Raw genomic sequence first — 20,074 nt, forward strand, 5'->3', positions numbered from 1 at the left:
CTTTTATTAGCGTCAATATAGCGCTTCTACATGAAAAGCGAATGGAAGTATTTACAAGTACTTTTTCTACCGGTAATGTAGAATATTATTTATTCAAAAAATTTTATAAATATAAGAAATACAATTTTAGTTAAGTATAAATAAAAATTTTAACAGTAAATAAGATAACAATTTAATAAATTAATCACATTGGATTAATTTACCATTAGGCATTTTTTTATAATTAAAAACAGTCCCTTTTTGCCGTTCATTCCACAATAATACTTCAGATTTGGATAAAATAAATTGAGGATCAACAGCAGCTTGTTTACATTTTTCAGAATTTGAAATATTATTTTCACTTCTATCTCTCAGTTTTCTTTTTTTTTTCTTTAGTGTAATTGACGGTATTTCTTCTTTACAATTTATAACATCTATTGATTCATTAAGCAATTTTATTCCACCATCAATTGTCGTATTTTTACATTTCTTCGGAGTAACTTCTACCAGTTCAATTTCTCTAAAATAAAAAAATTTTTAATTAAAATTGATAAAATATAATTGTGATTATAAATAATAAATTAAAAACAAACCTATCAAGATACTCGGTTAATTTTTTACCGACAAACTCTTGAAAATATACGGATACTCGAAAATTATAAAATTCTTGAGATTGTTGTTTGTTTTCTTCTAATTTATTATCAACATTGTTAATTTTTTTTTCTATTTAAGCAAAAACAAAGTTGTTATCAAATAATAATTTTCAAAAATAAAATAGCATATAAATTATATAGGTTATCTCAGTACTTGCCTTCTTCATCAGTTTTATTTTCAGAAAAAAAAGAATTTTTAAATAAATCTTGATCAGTAGCTTCTCTCAATGCTTGTTTTATGTTTTCATCCTCTTCTGAGGACGATGATGAATTATCCATATAATTAGTCATTTTTTTTATTCCTTGTAGAGTCTAGAAATAAACAAATTGTAAATTAATAAAAAAAAAAACTCGAATGCGTTAATCAACATCATCATCCCTCGCATCGTAATTATTATGCGTTACATACTTATCTCTGAGTCTTAGGTAAGTTCATCAAGCTTTAATTCAAAAAAAAGAAAAAAAATTAACACCTAAAAAAAAAAAGAATAAATTAATAATGATACAGAAGTCAGCTGACAACTGTCAATTTTTTGAACTCTTACAATAATAAAAATACTTTTAAAAAATTCCACTGATAATTTTTTTTAATTTTTACACGTGGAATTTTTTAATTAAATTTTTTTCATAATTATTAAATTGTAAAAAAATTATTTAATGTCTGTGAACTTTAGTGTCATAATTAATAAACACCTCAAAAACATGTGGTATAAAATAATAAATAAAATAAGTATTTTCTCACAGTAATAATTTATTTTCCTCTGCAATTAATTACCATTTAATAGTGTTAAAGTTGTAAATAATAAAAAATACAAGAAATATTATGATTCACCCATCATCAATTAATAAAAATAAAAAACAAAAATCAACAACCCCGCAGGTATATTATATGCATACAATAAAAACGACAGAAAATATAACTTTTATATAATCTATACTATATGTCATGTAAGTACAACTTAGCTATACGGCAGTAGAGCAGCTGGAGACTAAAAAAGGATGAAACATCGAAGATACACAATAGAATAGAAAGAGAAGCAAGATAGCAAGACAGAGTAAGAAATATATGTGTATGAAGAATCTTGAAGTAGTCAGAGTCGGTATAGTAGTGTATCAGTGGACACTGAAGTGGAGATTGGAGCAGAGGAGCAGATTACAAGACCAGTTACTGTTTCGCGTGTATGGATATATATGTCTATACACACATATATAAGTATATGATATGTTTGACGCATATAATGTGGGTGAAATGTGTACTCTACACACGCGTTCTCTGGCATTCTCTCGGTAGTTCCGAGCGTTCTGTAGTCTGTAGTAGTGGTAGACACCGCATCGAATATTTCAAAGCCGATTTCTGATATTGATATTTATATTAAAAAGAAAAAAAAGAAAAAACTATTGATATACAACGAATAGTGAATATAAAAAGTATTATCTTTTAAAAATAATATAAATTTATTGTTTTGTGAGTTTGTTTTTATTTATTTATAAAAAAAGATGTTTTTAAATTTTTTAGGACTAACAAAAAGTGAATATGATATTTTGAATTTGTGAAACACTGAAAGTTTTCGTAATTTGGATTAACAGTTTTTACCTGAACACCTGCATTTATTTTTTTATTAATGAACCTTGATAATACGGTGAGTGACCTTTAAAGGACCATTATTTTAACTTTTTTCTTTTTACGATTATTATTATCATTTTATTTTAGATATACATTTACAAGACAGAACTACTTATACTTATAATATTAAGTATACGTTACATACTTATTTATATTAAAATATACATATGTTTGTCTATGTAATAGTATACAATTGACAATGAGATGCGCGATTCCATTCGCGGGTTTACGAGTTGGTTCGTTCAACGCCGGGAATTTTTCTCACGGTGGAAACTCGATGCTTTATTAATTATAAATTATCTGCGTATATGTATTTATAATTACTACCATAAATTAACTATTGTGTTTTACTAAAAATAACTCTAATTTTTTTGCATTCGTTTTTACTAATTTAATTATTTATTGTAACTCAAGTTTAAATAATATCTTTCTTAATTAATCGGTTTTAAAACTTAAAATTTCAATTTTGATGGATAAAAAAAAATTAGTTGAAATGCGATAAGAGATAAAAAAAAATAATTTACATGAATTTAATTTTGCCGACAGTAAAAACCTGATTCTACTCTTATAATTATGTCTTCATTCAAATCTTGATACTATAATAGTTTGTATCAAAAATAAAATATCCACAAACCGGATTAAGAATTATATATTTAATTCTATACCGCGGCAAAAAATTGAGTTTAAATTTTCGTTTTCTTTTTTTATCTTTTAGACAAATTGTTGTAAAAAACATGATAGTTTCTTTTTGGATGGAATTGTATTTTTTTTTTTACACATAATGATTTAAGTATACGATTGTTCGTTGAGGACGCGTGTCTTTTAATTCATTGTAAAGATTCGTGACACACGTCCAGTCTCTATTCATCGAACTGGGTACTGGATGCTATTACTACTATTTTATTATTTTATATACTGGGCAGACGGGTTCGTCAACCGGCAACTGCCAGGGATGTCGTGTTGTTACATATAAAGTTCAGAGTAGAGTTGACTCTTATATGTTTTAGATTTTTTTATTTTTATATTTATGGGTATACCTAAGTATATACTCTAATAATATTACTAGATCGATAATTCAGTCTTTATAAAACCATTTTGTTTTAATTTATTACACATAATACAAGAATTTAATTTTTGGAGTGAAGAAAGGAAAAAAATTTTGTTTAGATTCCTTAAAAATTTTTTTAAGGAAAATCATTTTATTAAATAATATAACATTGAAATTAATAAATTTTTTTTTTTTTAATAATCAAATAAAAATCAATTAGGTCTAAAAAATTATTTCTAAAAAATTGCACTTGTAAGTTTTAAAGCCTCTGAAGATAAAACTTAGAAAAAAAATTCTTACTATGATTTATTAGTTAAAAAATTTCTAAAAATTATAAGATGTCTCTCAATTTCAGTATGATAAAATAAATAATATACCAATATATATATATATAAATTTACAGTATGTAAGCCGAGTTAAGTAGAGTAGGCAGTATACACAAAGGTCTTTCTTATTTTGAAAGAAGAAAAAATCCACCCTTATTCGTTGATTCGTTGGCACAGTGAATCGATAGAGTAGAGTAGTCGTCGCCCTCTAGTCAACGGATGGCGTCGAATCTACGATAACATGAGTCACTCACCCTGTTCCTGTTCCTGTATTATACTTAGTCTTAGTATGAGTTTCATTTATACATCCATACATATATTGGTATACACCCCAAACCCCAACAAATTTGTCCCTTGCCCCAAGCTTACCCTCCTATACACGTTTTACCTCCCACCTCCCAACTCCCAACTTCCACCTACCAACGTTCCACGTTCACATAAAGCCTGTGAGATGCTTACCAATTTATACAAAATACACAACCCTCCTTTTATTTATGCTCCAACGCATCTTATAAATTATTGTACGTTATTTTAGTCATTATTGTTATTACTTTAGGAAAAGTAATTATGAAAAAATTTTTTTAAACTATTTACTAAATTATACAGGCCAATTTAAGTCTGTTAGGTATTTCTTCTTTATTTTTCTTATTATTAGAGCTAGAATTTTTTAATTAATTTCAAAGTAAAAATCAATAATTAATAGCATCAAATTTTTAATACTACGGCGAAAATATTAGTTATATAAAAAAATTTAAATAAAAGTTGTTCAAAATTTAATTCTATAAAAAAATTGCTCTTATAATTTTTTTAAGACTAATAACAAAACCGCAATTTGAAAATTTAAAGAAGACAAAATTTATTTTGGAGCAAGAAAAAATTTTCTTGGCTCAAGAAATTTTGACTTCTTCAAAAAATTTTCAATCGTTCTTAATATTTTCTTGAATCAAAAAAATTCACACTCCAGTCAAAAATTTTTTTTTCAGTGTAATTAAGAAATTATTGGTCCTACTCATTAGAAATATTTAAATTAAAAAAAATTTAATTTTTACTGCTTAAATTTGAAAATAATTTAAATTAATACAAAGTCATAATTTTTTTGTTTTTATATATTACTAAAATTTTGAGTTTATGTAAAAAAGCGTGAATTTTTTGAGCTTTTTAAATTAAAAGGCATTTAGTTTTAGAATATAAAAAAGTGTGGATAGCCAGTAGTTTGAAGATAAGCGCTGATGAAGACATCAGCGGCATCAACTATTGAATTTTGTCGTTAAAAAAAAAAAAAAAAAAAAAAAAAAAAAAAAAGTAATAAAAATGTAAGATTAAAGATTAGAAAAAAAAGAGATATTCAAAGTTAATATAATGCATCTGCTAATTTATAATCTCTAAAAGTGTCATCTGAGCGTGAAGCTTATGAAACTGAAACCAGTTTTACATTAACTTGGACATGTTGCTATTGAGTATTTAAAGTATACTTATTATTAAAATATCCATAACATTTGTTTATTATATTAATATATAAATATATGCGCGTAAGGATATAGATATAGATGCATGGTGGGAACAAGTTAAGTAAAACAAGTAAAATAAGGCACTCTTCCATGAAACCTTTATCTGCAGTGAACATCTTTCCTTTTTTATTCTTCCACCCCTCTTATTCTTATTCCCTCATTCCTTTAGCGCCAACTAAAGAGAATACTATGGTATAATATACCATCCTTGTACTAGAACTTTAAAGTGAAACTTAGTCAGACACACTCACACCTTAGCTGATATGAGTTTAAATTTACAAGCACAAAAGGGATTTATTTTCTTTCTTTTTCTTTTAAATTTCTTCAAAGTCACACGACACAGTCGCTTTAACATTACTTAAGCTGTACAAGTACAACCTGCACAGGAAAAAACAATTATTATACTAGCGTACATATACATATATTAACACTTGAATGCAAACTTGTATTTATGTAGACTTTTAAAAAATTAACGTGACTCCCTCATTAAAATTAATTTAGAAGATATTTGATAATTTTTTTAATTTTTCTAACAAATAAATTATAAGAAAATAAAATTAGCCAACATCTAAAAATTTTTAGAATTTTTTCTATTGCAAAAATTAAAAGAAAAAATTTGACTTGAAGAAAATTTAAAAAATTTTAAGTGCAATTTTTTTACTTGTAATTTTTATTTATTTAAAAAATCAAAAATTGTTAAATGTCTGTTAATTTTATTATAATTTAAAGTGTGGCAAAAAAAAATGAGAAAAGAAAATTAATATGGAGAAATTTTAAAAAATTATAAATGCAATTTTTTAATAATAATTTTTGGAGCAAATTTTTTTGTTAAATAAGCTTATGGTCAAGTGACTGCTAACTTAAATGTCATGACTCAATTTTAAATTTACAAATAATAAATTAATAATTAGTAATACAATTAAATAATTTTTAGAGCATTTTTGTGCCTAAATAACTTTATTATCGAAAGAACGTCCCTTGATTCGGTAAATAAGTAGATTGGTGTCTTGCCATTGCCGTTGCTAGTGATGATGATGATAATGATAACGTAAGGACTGTATAGAGATGGTAGTGACGGTTAAAATGGTGGCGATATTGGCATTTCTGGCCTGTTCAATACATACGCACACACACATTTAGTTAAATAAAAAAATTTACAAAACGAGCAAAAACTATACCTTGAAAACCTAATATAAAGCAATGTTGTAAAAGGGCCCAATCGCGGCTGTCGTCCTTGAAATTACACACACGAGAAAATGACGTGCTGGTGCACACTACATTATATATATATATATATATATATATATATATATATATATATATATATATATATATATATATATATATATATATATATATATTCGTATGTATGTATCGGGATATACAGGATACAGTAATAAGCGATACCGGGTGTCTCAAATACGCGTCTCTTCTGATTGCTCTTAATGTGAAGAAAAATTTTTACTTTTTTTATTTTTCACTTGCAATTGATTTTATCAAGAATAATATTAATCAAGAAAATAAAATGATATTGAAATTATCAGAGATATAAAAATGATTTAAATTTCAATAAAGAATTAATTTTTATAAAAAAAAAAAACATTTTAAAAAATTCGCACTTGCAATTTTTGAAAATTTTTAGATGTAGAATTTTTTTTGTTATAATTCAAGTGTTATAAAAAATTTTTTAAATCTTCTAAGTTCAGAATCATACAATAAAATGATATTGAACTTATTAGACATCTAAAAATTCTTTAAACTTCTATGAAAAATAAATTATTATAAAAAAAAAAACTTTTTAAAAAATTCTCATTTGGATTTTTTTTTAATTTCTGCATGTGGAATTTTTTTTTCATTATAATTTAAGTGTTATCAAAATTTTTAAAATCGTTAGATATCTGCTAAAAATTCAGAATCATACAATAAAAAATAAGTCAAAAAAGAGTAGAACCTTAGTTTGGCACGAAGGACTCTTGTGAGAAAGATGAAGAATAATAAAAAAAAAAAAATAGCCAAAACTCGTGCCGTTAAAAAAAAATAATTGTAAATAGTCAGGCATATGTAAGATTGGCAGGTTATATATATGCATATGTATATGTGTATATATATCAACAATACTGGTTCAAGCGGTTTGGTTGAACGCCTCTACTCTGTTGATAATTGGTATAACCGGATTCCGTACAAGTTTCACTCTATAGAGTATACTCACGTCAGTTGTTGCTGTCTCTCCTCGTCTTGGTCTCGATATCCACCAGTTGACTGCTCTTCTTATTATTATTCTGCTTGTAATTAATAGTTCTGCCAGGAACGTGGAGCAAACCCGACCTCCCGAACCGAAAATGATACCCTGAAGACTTTTAAAGTCCCTCATATTGCTAAAACCCTTCAAGAATACATTTTAGTTTTAGACTTTAGTTTAGGTATACTGATACTTACAATTTAATGCAGTTTAACTTTAATTTTTTTTTTTCAAATTGACCTTGTATAAGCTGGCTTATAATTTGTCTTGTTCTTCTGTATCTCCAGTTTGTATTTTTATTGTAACATTTAATTTATAAAATTAAAATTATAAATAAAAGGATCGTCAACTATAAATGTGATTGGTTTGAACTAACGTGCGTTTAATACAACTGGTTAATGCTCTCAGTATAATATGTATCTTAGCGATGAACGAACCAACCGATACGGCAAAATGATTCGAAGAAATTAAATATAAATACTTTATACTGTAAAATAATGTTTTTTAAACTGAAAGAAAAAATTTATTTAAAAAAAAATTAATTCGTTAGAAATTTTAAATAATTTTATTTCTTAGCTGAAGAAATAAAATTTCTTGTGGAAAAAAAAAAAAAAAAAAAAAAATTAGATAGACAACTTAAGAATTTTAATCCAAAATTTTTTTCCAAGCTTAAAAATTTTTATTTCTTCAGGGAAGAAATAAAATTTTTTTTAATTTCCAACAAAATAATTTCTTATCACAAAAATGTTCATTTTTTTCGGAAGAAATTTTTTTTCTCAATGTATGTTGCAAAATATAAGCTCTATGTTTAATTAAGATAAAATATAAAAGTATTAATACTCTATTTTTTTTATTGGGTTTCAGGAATCCAAGGATGATAATAAATCCAGAGATAATGATCAAGATTATTCGGTTGTGGACGTATCTAACGTCCTGTGAGAACGTAAAAAGTACATATTAAATCTTAAATAATGTCATAGAAGGATTATGATGAAAAATATGTTAAAAAAATGATATTATTGCGATATGGCGCGCATAATATGGATCCTAGTGGTAATTTGTTGTTTAGTCGAATTATGCCAGGTGACAGAAGGTTATTTAGCAATAATATCCTCAAATTTATCACCTGGTACACTGATATTCGAAGCAGGTGTACCGCAGTTAGGTGGAAAAAGAAAATATGATGTATCAGGAGATCGTACAGCACGGTTCGCCCGTAAATTACTTAAAGTAAATCCACACAATGGCCGAGTAACACTGGCTAGAAAACTCAATTGCGATGGATTGCAATATCCACGTTTATTTACATTCTACATTGATTCAACAAGTTCACGTTTAGGTAGACCAAATATCGATTATTATAGTTTACCACTGCGTGTACTGATAACCGGTTGTGGTGATGAAAATCAAGATTTAGCTGCTACTAAAGGATGGATGGCTGAAACATTAGCGTCATATGCAATGCCGAGTACTGAAAAATTTACAGAAATTTGTTTAAGAAGATCACAATTAGTTGCTGGCTTGCGTGATTTTTTACCTCACACTGCTCTTAAAGAATGTGATACAAGATGGGACGGAGTAGCTGATTCGCGTTTTTTAATAGAAGGTACTGGAGGTGATCTTGTTTCAGCCTCTGAGCAGTGTCTTATTGATCCACTTTGGAAGATATCAGTATCAATGACACTCAGATGTAGCAGTTCATTAACTCATTTAGTTGATACTGAGCATCGTTTAAAAATAGTATTTCATCATCAACAATTGGACGACACAGATCTTGGCAGACGTGTAAGAAGAGAATTAAAAAATCGATCACCATTTTTCGAACACGGTCTTTATACAGCAGCAGTTGAAGAAGAAAAAGAGCCTGGAGAATTGGTTACTGTTGTACGTGCTCGTGATCCAGAAGGTGGTACAGTACATTATTCAATGCAATCATTGTTAGATGCACGTTCTACCGCGTTATTTCTTCTAGATTCAATAACTGGTAAAGTAACAACTCGCGCTAAACTTGATCGTGAAAGTGTTGAACTTCATTATTTTAAAGTATTAGCTGTTGATGATTCATTTCCACCTAGAACAGGAACAACAACGTTACAAATAAATGTATTGGACGCAAATGATCATACGCCAACATTTGAATGGCCAGAATATGAAGCACCAATACGTGAAACTGTTCCATTAGGTTCAACAGTTATTGCTGTTAAAGCAACTGATAAAGATTCTGGTAGAAATTCTGAAGTTGAATATAATATTTTATCAACTACTGGAGGTGGTACTACATCTATCGCTCAAGATTCAGAAACATTTCGCATTGATCAAAAATCTGGAGTTGTTACAACACGCATGTCATTGGATAGAGAAAAAACTGAAGTTTATACGGTATTAATAACTGCATCTGATTTATCAAATACAGTATCTCTGCGTAAAACAGCAACTACGACATTAATAGTACGTATTTTAGATGATAATGATAACTATCCACAATTTTCTGAACGCTCTTATTCAACAACCATATCTGAAGATATTGATTATACGACAAATCCAATAATAGCTCATATACAAGCGACTGACGCTGATAGTGGTCCTAATGCTGCTATTAGATACAATATTATTGGTGGTAATACACAAAATACATTTTCAATAGATTCATTAAGTGGTGATGTTACATTAGTTAAACCACTTGATTATGAAACAATTGATCTTTATCGAATAGTTGTACGGGCTCAGGATGGTGGTACACCCGCACGTTCCAATACAACTCAATTATTGGTACACGTTGAAGATGTCAATGATAATGCTCCGAGATTTTTTACCAGTTTATTACAAGAAACAGTGTCTGAAGGTGTACCTATTGGTTATTCTGTCGTACGCGTCCAAGCTTATGATGGTGATAAAGGTTTAAATGCATTAATAAAATATTATATTGGAGCTAGAGACATCAACGGAGGGTCTACTGAAAATATTCCAATATCTGTTAATCCTGAAACTGGTTGGATTCATACAACAAAACAATTAGATCGTGAAATATGTTCACGTTACCAATTTACAGTAATAGCTATTGATTCTGGTGAACCACCCAAATCTGGTAGCGCGACTGTTGTTATTACAATAATAGACATCAATGACAATGATCCGAAATTTGAATCTAAAAATTATGAAGCTGTTGTGTCTGAAGATGATCCACCAGGTACTTCTGTTTCATTAGTAACAGCAACTGATCCAGATGAAGACTCTAAAATTCATTATGATATTACTGCTGGTAATTCAAGAGCTAGATTTTCTATAACATCACAAAATGGTGGAGGATTGATAACAGTTGCTCAACCACTTGATTATAAACAAGAAAAAAGATTTGTATTAACAGTAACGGCATCTGATTCTGGTGGAAGAATGGATACAGCATTAATTTATATTAATATATCTGATGCTAATAATTTTGCACCAATTTTTGAGAATGCACCCTACTCAGTATCAGTATTTGAAGATGCACCTATTGGCACAACGGTATTAGTAGTAAGTGCTACTGATTCAGACGTTGGACAAAATGCACAAGTAACATACAGCTTAGGTACTGATAGTGATGGCGATGATGACGGTAATAATAATAAAAATAATGATAATAGTGAATTTACAATAAATCCACAAACAGGAGCTATAACAACAACACGTCCATTAGACCGTGAACGTACTTCTGGTTATTTATTAACAGTTACTGCTAAGGATGGTGGTGTCCCAGGACTTTCAGATACTACAGACGTTGAAATCTCTGTAACAGATGTTAATGATAATCCACCAGTGTTTGAAGCTGCTCAATATACTGGTACTGTACCAGAAGATGTGTTAGTTGGTACATCTGTTGTTCGTGTATCAGCTATTGACGCTGATCAAGGATTAAATGGACGAGTTAGATATACGCTTGATGATGATGGTGATGGTGCGTTTGCTATTGATTCAACAACTGGTATTGTAAGAACAGCTAAACAATTAGATCGTGAATCTGTTATGAGATATACACTCAAAGCAATGGCCGTTGATAGAGGTATTCCAGCACTTTCATCAATAGTACCTATTATCATTAAAATAGAGGATGTTAATGATTCACCACCGGCATTTGAAAGTGATAAAATAATATTATATATACCTGAAAATTCACCAATTGGTTCAACTGTTGGTGAAATTTACGCGCATGATCCAGATGAAGGTTTAAATGCTGTTGTTCAATATTCTATTATTGGAGGTGAAGATGCTAATAGTTTTACATTAAACACACGTTCAGGTTCTGATAGAGCTGAATTAATAACACTTGAAGAATTAGATTATGAATCGCAAAAAAAAAAATATGAAATATTTGTACGTGCTGCTTCACCACCATTACGCTCTGATGTACTGGTACAAATAATGATTACTGATATTAATGACAACGCACCAGTATTAAAAGACTTTCAAATAATATTTAATAATTTTAAAGATTTTTTTCCAATAAAATCTATTGGAAAAATACCAGCAATAGATGCTGATGTTACTGATAAACTTTATTATAATATATTATCTGGTAATAATGCTAATTTAATAACACTTAATAAAACAACTGGTGAAATAATATTATCACCACAATTAAATACAAATGTACCAAGAATAGCAACTATGGAAGTATCTGTTAGTGATGGAGTTAATCAAGTTAAAGCAACAATGACATTATCCGTAAGATTAATAACAGATAAAATTTTATATAATTCAATAACAGTACGGCTTGATGATATGACTGTTGAAGCATTTTTATCACCATTATTAAATTATTTCATTGATGGTTTAGCTGCAATAATACCATGCCCACGTGAAAATATATTTATATTTAGCGTACAACAGGATACAGATGTTAATGGAAAAATATTAAATGTCAGCTTTTCAGCGCGTAAAGTTGAACCTGGTAATAATGATGAATTTTATACATCTCAATATCTTCAAGAGAGAGTTTATTTAAATCGTGGTATTTTAGCAAGATTATCAACTCTCGTAGTCCTACCATTTGATGATAATCTTTGTGTACGTGAGCCGTGTTTAAATTTTGAGGATTGTATTACTGTGTTAAAATTTGGTAATGCATCAGGATTTGCAACTAGCAACACAATATTGTTTCGTCCTATTTATCCAGTAACAACATTTTCTTGTAAATGTCCACGTGGATTTACTGGAAGCAAAGAGTCATATTTATGTGATATGGAAGTTAATTTGTGTTTTTCAAATCCTTGTAAAAATGGTGGAACTTGCAAACGTAAAGAAGGTGGTTATACATGTATTTGTAATAATAATTACACTGGTGATAATTGTCAATTGTCATTAAATCAAAGTAATATTTGTGCTGCATCATATACAACAGATGATAATAATAATAATGTATGTAAAAATAATGCTAAATGTATAGACAAATTAGACGGTGGTGGTTTTACATGTGAATCTTGTCCAATTATTCCATTAAATACTGTAACACAATTTTGTGAATTGCGAGCTCGTAGTTTTGGATCATCAACATTTTTAACATTTCCATCACTTAAACAACGACATCGTTTAAATATTCAATTAAAATTTGCAACAGAATCATCACAAGGATTACTACTTTACAATGGACGTTATAATGAAAAACATGATTTTATAGCATTAGAAATAATAAATTCCGAGTTACAATTTAGTTTTTCACTGGGTGATAAAATAACAAGAGCAATAGCTGCTATTCCTGGTGGAGTTTCTGATGGACAATGGCACACCGTTAATGTTAATTATATTAATCGTACTGTAACAATAACAATAGATGATTGTGATATTGGATTAGCATTGCGTTATAGTAAAAACTAGGTGATAAATGGTCATGTGCTGGTACTGGTGAACAAATTCTTGAACCACGTTGCAATTTAATAACAGAAACTTGTCATCGTTTTCTTGATCTCACTGGACCAATGCAATTAGGTGGATTACCATCTATTCCATCTGACTTTCAAATAACTAATAAAGATTTTATTGGCTGCATAAGTGATCTTTATATTGATTATAAATTCATTGATTTAAATTCATATGTAGCAGACAATGGAACAATTGTTGGTTGTCCGGAAAAATATGAATTTTGTTTATCTTCACCGTGCAATAATAATGGAAAATGTTGTGAAATTTGGTCGGGATATATATGTGAATGCCAAGAAGGTTTTTCTGGTCCACAATGTACTGAAGAAATAAGTAAACCTTGGCGTTTTCACGGTGATGGTCTATTAAGCTTTAATCCACTATTAAGACCTATTCAATTACCCTGGATGACTGCTTTTAGCTTACGTACAAGAGCTGTTAATTCATTTATTATGAATATCCAAATAGGACAAAATAGTTCAGCATTGTTTTATTTAAAAGATGGCAAATTAGCAACTTCATTGGATGGAATTGAAATAATAAAAACAAAAGTACCAATAAATAATGGCGAGTGGCATAGAATTGAAATTATTTGGCAAACTGGTTTAGTATCATTGGATATTAATTACCGTAATAATCCATTAATATCGTCATTGCCAGCTAAGCTTCAAGGTTTGTATGTAGGAAGAATATTATTGGGTGGACCAGATCAATCAATTGTCAGCAGTAGCAGTAGCAGCAGCAGCAGCAGTACTATTACTGCTAATACTAATACTAATGCTATTACATTTTCTAGCATTGGTGAATTACAATTTTATGAAGGATGTATTCAAGATTTACGTATTGGCACCAATCAAAGTATTTTACAACGTCCCACTGTTCAGGAAAATATTGGAATTGGCTGTACTGATGACAATGAATGCAGCGTAAAGTGTCCTGAAAATTCAAGCTGTATTAAAAAATGGCAAGCCAGCGAGTGTGTGTGCAACCCTGGATATGTTGGAGAAAACTGTGAAGCTATATGTGAAATCAATCCATGCCACAGTGATTCAGGTACTTGTCTGGAAGAAAACAATTCAAAACGCGGGTACAAATGTCAATGCAACAGTGAAGAATATACTGGAGAATATTGTGAGGTAAGAGTTGATCAATCGTGTCCAACAACCTGGTGGGGCTCTCCAGTGTGCGGTCCTTGTTACTGCGATGAATCAAAAGGCTACGATCCATCTTGTAATAAAACAAATGGAGAGTGTTATTGTAAGAAAAATCACTATCAGCCACCAAATGGTGACAAAGATCAATGTATACCTTGTAATTGTTACACAGTTGGAAGTCGTGGACCACGTTGTGATCCTATTACTGGACAATGCAGATGTTTAGAAGGTGTTATTGGTCGTGCTTGTACTGATTGTGCTAATCCATATGCAGAAGTAACTTCAACTGGGTGCCAAGTTATTTATAATGGCTGTCCTAAATCATACGCTGGAGGACTATGGTGGCCACAAACATTATTTAATAAAACAGGATCTTCTCCTGTTGTTGTTGTTGTGGTTTTTGAAAATTGTCCTGGTAGTGCTCAAGGTATGGCTTCTCGACAGTGTGATAGCGAATCTGGTGGATGGCAATCACCAGATTTATTTAATTGTACATCTGATATATTTATCCAACAACGATATAATTTAGCGGCTATTGAAAATTCTGAAATTATATTAAATCGTGATATTGCTGTTAAAATAGCTCGTGATCTTAATTTTGCTGTGAAAAATATTAAAAATATGTATGGCGCAGATGTACTTATAACAGAATCATTATTTAGATTGTTACTTAAATATGAAGAAAGTCAAGCTGATTTACATCTTACTCATAATCAAGATAAAGATTATGTACCTAATTTAGTTGGTATTGCCGGTGGAATTCTTAATAAAAAATATAAAGACATTTGGGTAAGAATAGAGGAGCTCAATGGTGATAATACTGATAAAATACTAGATGCAATGGCTAAATATTTAAAAATATTAACTAATTCACAGCACAATACATTTACAGATCCATTTGAAGTTGTTGATCCTTTTGTAATAATGGGTATGGACACTGTTACATCTGAAAGTTTATTTGGATATGAATCAACGATAAATAACGGCGAAACATTATTTAAATCTGCTATTGAAGAAATAGATAAAAAAGTTATTTTACCTGACACATCATCATTTTTAACAACACCAGCTCATTTAGAATCTTACATTAGTTTTCCAAAGTACAATAATTATATTGCTGATCCACGACGTTTTGATCCATATTCTAAAATAAGAGTACCATTAAGTTTATTGGGGATTAAAGGAGTTAATCCTGGTGAAATAAAAAATAATGAAAATAAAGAAGATAATAATGACAAAGCTGTATTGAGTTATGTACAGTACAAAGAATTAGGAAGTTTATTACCTAAAAAATTTGATGATTCTGTTAATGTAAGATGGGGTGTTGAAGTTGCTGTAGGATCACCTGTAATAACAATTTCAATATTAATACCATCAGACAATGGTACAAGTAAATTATTGTCCAATAATCCACAATCACCAGTTCAAATTCAATTGTGGATAAGTGAAGATGATGGCACTAAAATAAGAACAAATCCTCAGTGTGTTCATTGGAGTACAGCACGTAATTCTGGTGAATGGAGCAGAATTGGCTGTACAACAGATATTGATGACTCAACAATTGATTATTATTATTATTTAAATTCTGATGATGATGATGATAATAATAATAACAACAACTTAGAACGTCGTAGAATGATTAATTGTTCTTGTCAAGGTGTTATATTACAAGTTAAAAATCTTCAATTGGCAACATTTGCTGTATTAACAGATGTACTTGATCTTGAATATGTACCAGAACCATCATTATTAGAAGATATTACAAGTTACAGTGCATTTATGCTTTCATTACCATTATTATTATCAGCATTATTAATATTAACATTAATACGTGGTAGTGCAACTAATTCAAATAGTATTCATAAAAATTTAGTATTGTGCGTATTTATGGGTGAATTATTATATTTAATAGCATTAAAAGCACGAAGTCCATTAGTTTCTAATGAATTTACTTGTAAATTAACAGCTATTGGATTACATTATTCATGGCTAAGTGCATTTGCTTGGACATTAGTTGATTCTATTCATTTGTACCGTATGTTAACCGAAATGCGTGATGTTAATCATGGACAAATGAGATTTTATTATACTATTGGTTATGCAATTCCAGCTATCATTGTTGGTCTAACAATAGGCGTCCGCGCTGATCAATATGGTAATTTTTATTTCTGCTGGTTATCTATTTATGAAACAGTTGTCTGGTCATTAATAGGACCTATTTGTCTGGCTGTTGTTATTAATTTTTTGATATTAATAATATCAGTAAAAGCAGCATTTACATTAAAAGAACATATTATGGGATTTGGTAATTTAAGAACACTACTGTGGCTATCTGTTGCATCATTACCATTATTGGGAACCACTTGGACACTTGCTGTGCTAAGTGCTTCTGAAAATTCTCCTATTTTGTTATATTTATTGAGTGTATCAATAGTTATACACTCATCATTCAGTTTAATTGGATATTGTTTTATCAATGGACGTGTAAGAAGAAATTTTTATCTCAGTTTATTGAGATGTTTTGGTAAAAAATCACCATTATTAGAAAGCAGCATGATGGTTAATGGTAGCAGCAGCCAAAATATTAATGGACAATCATCACGTTCAGCTTTGGCTTATAATTCTAATTATATTTCTTCTAATGGTAGCGGTGGTGTTATTACAAATGTTGGTACAACAACTGGAACTTGCAGACGGGTTCACGTTGGAGTATCTACGAGCAGTACTACTTCAAGAAGCACCAATAAAACTGGATCAAGTCCTTATCGCAGTGATGTCCATTTAAGGCACACTTCTACTTCAACAAGCAATTACAACAGTGATCGTGATCCTTACATGATGTCTTCAACTCGTAGTAAAAAAAATACTAGAAATAATCAACATTCATCGTTGAATAATTCTAATGGTAATGGTAATAAAATAAATTTACGTAATTGTTCAAGACGTGATTCTGAATCTGATGAATCGGATGGTTCACACAATGATGATGATACTACTGAAGGTCGTGGTAGTGCTGGTAGAAGTCTTGATCTTGCTAGCTCTCACAGTTCTGATGATGATGAAATAACATCTAATCCTACTGGGACTGATAGTAATAATATTAATAATAAAAATAATAAACGAAAAATAGGATTAAAAACAGTTGGTGTATCAACTCAACAGCAACAACAAGTTACGCACAATTATTTGCCAAATATTCATCAACAAAATTCATTAGTTGGTGGTAATGGTAGTGGTACTGATCATTTAAATATACTTTGCTCAAATACTGATTTATTTCCAAATATAAAACCAATTTATGCTCCAAGATGGAGTTCTCAATTACCTGAGGCGTATTTACCGACTAACATTGATATTCGCAGCAGCCAATGGTCAGGTGGAACAATATCAGACAATGAAATTGCCTCTAATAAAACATCAAGTCCAAATCCATTGCCTTATCCTCCAGATGATATCAGTTCACCGTTAAAATTTGGAGCCTCCAATGAACATGATAATAATTATTCTGAGGGCGAAGATAAAATTTCTTCTAATCAAAATTACAATAATCATATTGGTGGAAGTTATAGTGGTGGAGGAGGAGGAGGAGAAAAATATCTATTTCCTTATACAGCTGAAGAAGATCATACAGTTTCACCGACTCCCTACTTATTATCAATGTCATCGCGTATTCTTGGTTCGAGTATGAGCCATCATTCGCATAATTCAAATCAAGATAATCACAGTGGATCTGAAAGATACGGAAGTTTGAAACGCGGCCAGAGTCAAAGTCTTCATGGCTCACTGCACGATAATCTAAATGCAGTTGATAGATACGGTAGTTTGAAACGAGGGAAAATTACACCGACTGTGCTGGAAGATATGCCAGAGTACATTTTACCGATCACCGGAAGAATATTATCCAGTTCGTTGACTCATGATCTTCATCATAGCAATGAATTAGCTGCTTTGAGACATCATCATCAGTTACAACAACAACAACAGCAACAACAGCAACAACATTATGAACAGACTATCACTGAGACTGAGTAAGTCATATTATTTTTTTTTAATTACACTGAGAAAAAAAAATTTTTTTTTATTTAATTTTTTATAATACTAAAGTTAGCCGACGTTTTTAATTTTTTGACTATTTTTGGTTTATTTAATTAGAAATAAAAATTTTTTTTTTTTAATTGCACAAAAAAAAAACCTTTTAAATCTAAAGAATATTTTTTTCAACAAGAAAATTATTTTTAAAAAAATTATTATTTCTTCAGGGAAAAAATAAAATTTTTTTTAATTTTTAAAAAATTAATTTCTTGTTGCAAAAAAGTTGATTTTTTTCCAAAAAAAATTTTTTTCTTAGTGTGTAAATAATAATAATAATAATAATAAATATATTTTTTAATTTCTGCTTACTTTTTGGTGATGGTAACTTTTATTGGATTCAAATTAACAAAATTAATATAACAGCGAAGAGGTGAGATTATTAATACATTATTATATTAATCCCATAATATCCTTATTAAATAATATTGGCTTGAGAATATTTTTACACAAAATTAAATAAAGTATCCTTATGCATTTACAGGAAGGATATTAATGCCGAGACACCCGTTTGAAGGACTCCGTCTACAAGAAAATAACGTACAAAATAAATACCTTAGATATAATAATCATTTTCATAAAATTTAAAATATAAATATAAATATTTATAAATTTTATATATTTACATTGTAATAAATAGTGTATTAAAATTTTCAATTATTTTTAGCCGTGGCCATGACTATATATGTTTACTATTAAATAATATAATAATAATTGATAAGTTTGTATGTGTGAGTGCCTGTTAATATGCCTAAAATAATTAATTATTTAATTCGATGTAATAGCTTTTGATAAATATTTATTATACCGGGTTCATTATGTCAATTGTCAATTTTTAAAAATAATAAATATTATTATTATATAAACGCGATAATTGTTACGACTGAATAATCAATTATACCCGGAAATAATGATCTCTTGCTTATTTTATTTATCATTTAAACTTATGTCGTACTATTTTATAAACTATGTACTTAATTATTATTATTGTTACTATTGTAATGTATCTTATTGTGCAATGTAAAACATTCCATGTCTTTTTTTTTTTTTAATTTTTTATATAAATTTTATTATGTGACGTAAAAATTAATGTCTACACAAGATAATACTCAAATTTTTGTATATATTTATACGAAGAAATATGATGACAAAATACATCATTTATATATATCAATCTTATAATTATTCATTATTTTAATACATTGACCCTTTTATTATTAATATATATATATTATATAAATAATTTTGTATACAAGCTACATGTCTAAAAAATTTTCTTGTATAAATAAGTTTGTTAAAAAATACTATTTTAAAAAAATCTGACAGCGCATTTTTGAACAGAAAAAAAAAATATTTTAAACAAAGTTATTAATTATCAATTTACCACAAGCGACTATAGCGGAGCATTGATTTAATCTAACTTGAAGTAAACTCTATTGTCTTAATCTCTGGCAGCAAATGAAAATTTTAATTAGATAATATATATATATATATATATATATATATATATATATATATATATATATATATATATATATATATATATATATATATATATATAT

At 28.9% G+C, this 20,074-nt stretch overlaps 2 protein-coding genes across 4 annotated transcripts; one reads left to right on the forward strand and one right to left on the reverse strand.

The window, feature by feature from the left end:
• Nucleotides 1-61: 61 nt before the first annotated feature.
• On the reverse strand, nucleotides 62-2,248 carry LOC141535209 (uncharacterized). 3 transcript variants are annotated; one of them, XM_074255046.1, is made up of 5 exons: nucleotides 2,227-2,248; nucleotides 1,042-1,105; nucleotides 791-944; nucleotides 573-702; nucleotides 62-499 (listed from the first exon to the last, which is right to left on the reverse strand). In XM_074255046.1, the coding sequence occupies exons 3-5, from the start codon at nucleotides 921-923 to the stop codon at nucleotides 181-183; spliced, it is 582 nt and encodes a 193-aa protein (XP_074111147.1). In that variant the 5' UTR covers nucleotides 924-944; nucleotides 1,042-1,105; nucleotides 2,227-2,248; the 3' UTR covers nucleotides 62-180. The 3 variants fall into 3 exon arrangements, with proteins under 3 accessions (XP_074111147.1, XP_074111145.1, XP_074111146.1); XM_074255044.1 differs by lacking the exon at nucleotides 2,227-2,248 and adding an exon at nucleotides 1,408-1,536; XM_074255045.1 differs by lacking the exon at nucleotides 2,227-2,248 and adding an exon at nucleotides 1,375-1,493.
• On the forward strand, nucleotides 1,679-20,004 carry Stan (protocadherin-like wing polarity protein stan). The gene is given in 5 exon segments (XM_074255038.1): nucleotides 1,679-2,060; nucleotides 2,149-2,272; nucleotides 8,242-13,215; nucleotides 13,218-18,451; nucleotides 18,997-20,004. Coding segments are annotated over 3 exon segments (10,077 nt in total). The 5' UTR covers nucleotides 1,679-2,060; nucleotides 2,149-2,272; nucleotides 8,242-8,403; the 3' UTR covers nucleotides 19,028-20,004.
• The last annotated feature ends 70 nt before the right edge of the window (nucleotides 20,005-20,074 follow it).

The sequence above is a fragment of the Cotesia typhae genome, unplaced genomic scaffold (assembly GCF_013202065.1).
Source record: "Cotesia typhae breed Kobodo isofemale line unplaced genomic scaffold, CoteBio_Ctyphae scaffold_13, whole genome shotgun sequence".
In the NCBI taxonomy this organism is placed as follows: domain Eukaryota; kingdom Metazoa; phylum Arthropoda; class Insecta; order Hymenoptera; family Braconidae; genus Cotesia; species Cotesia typhae.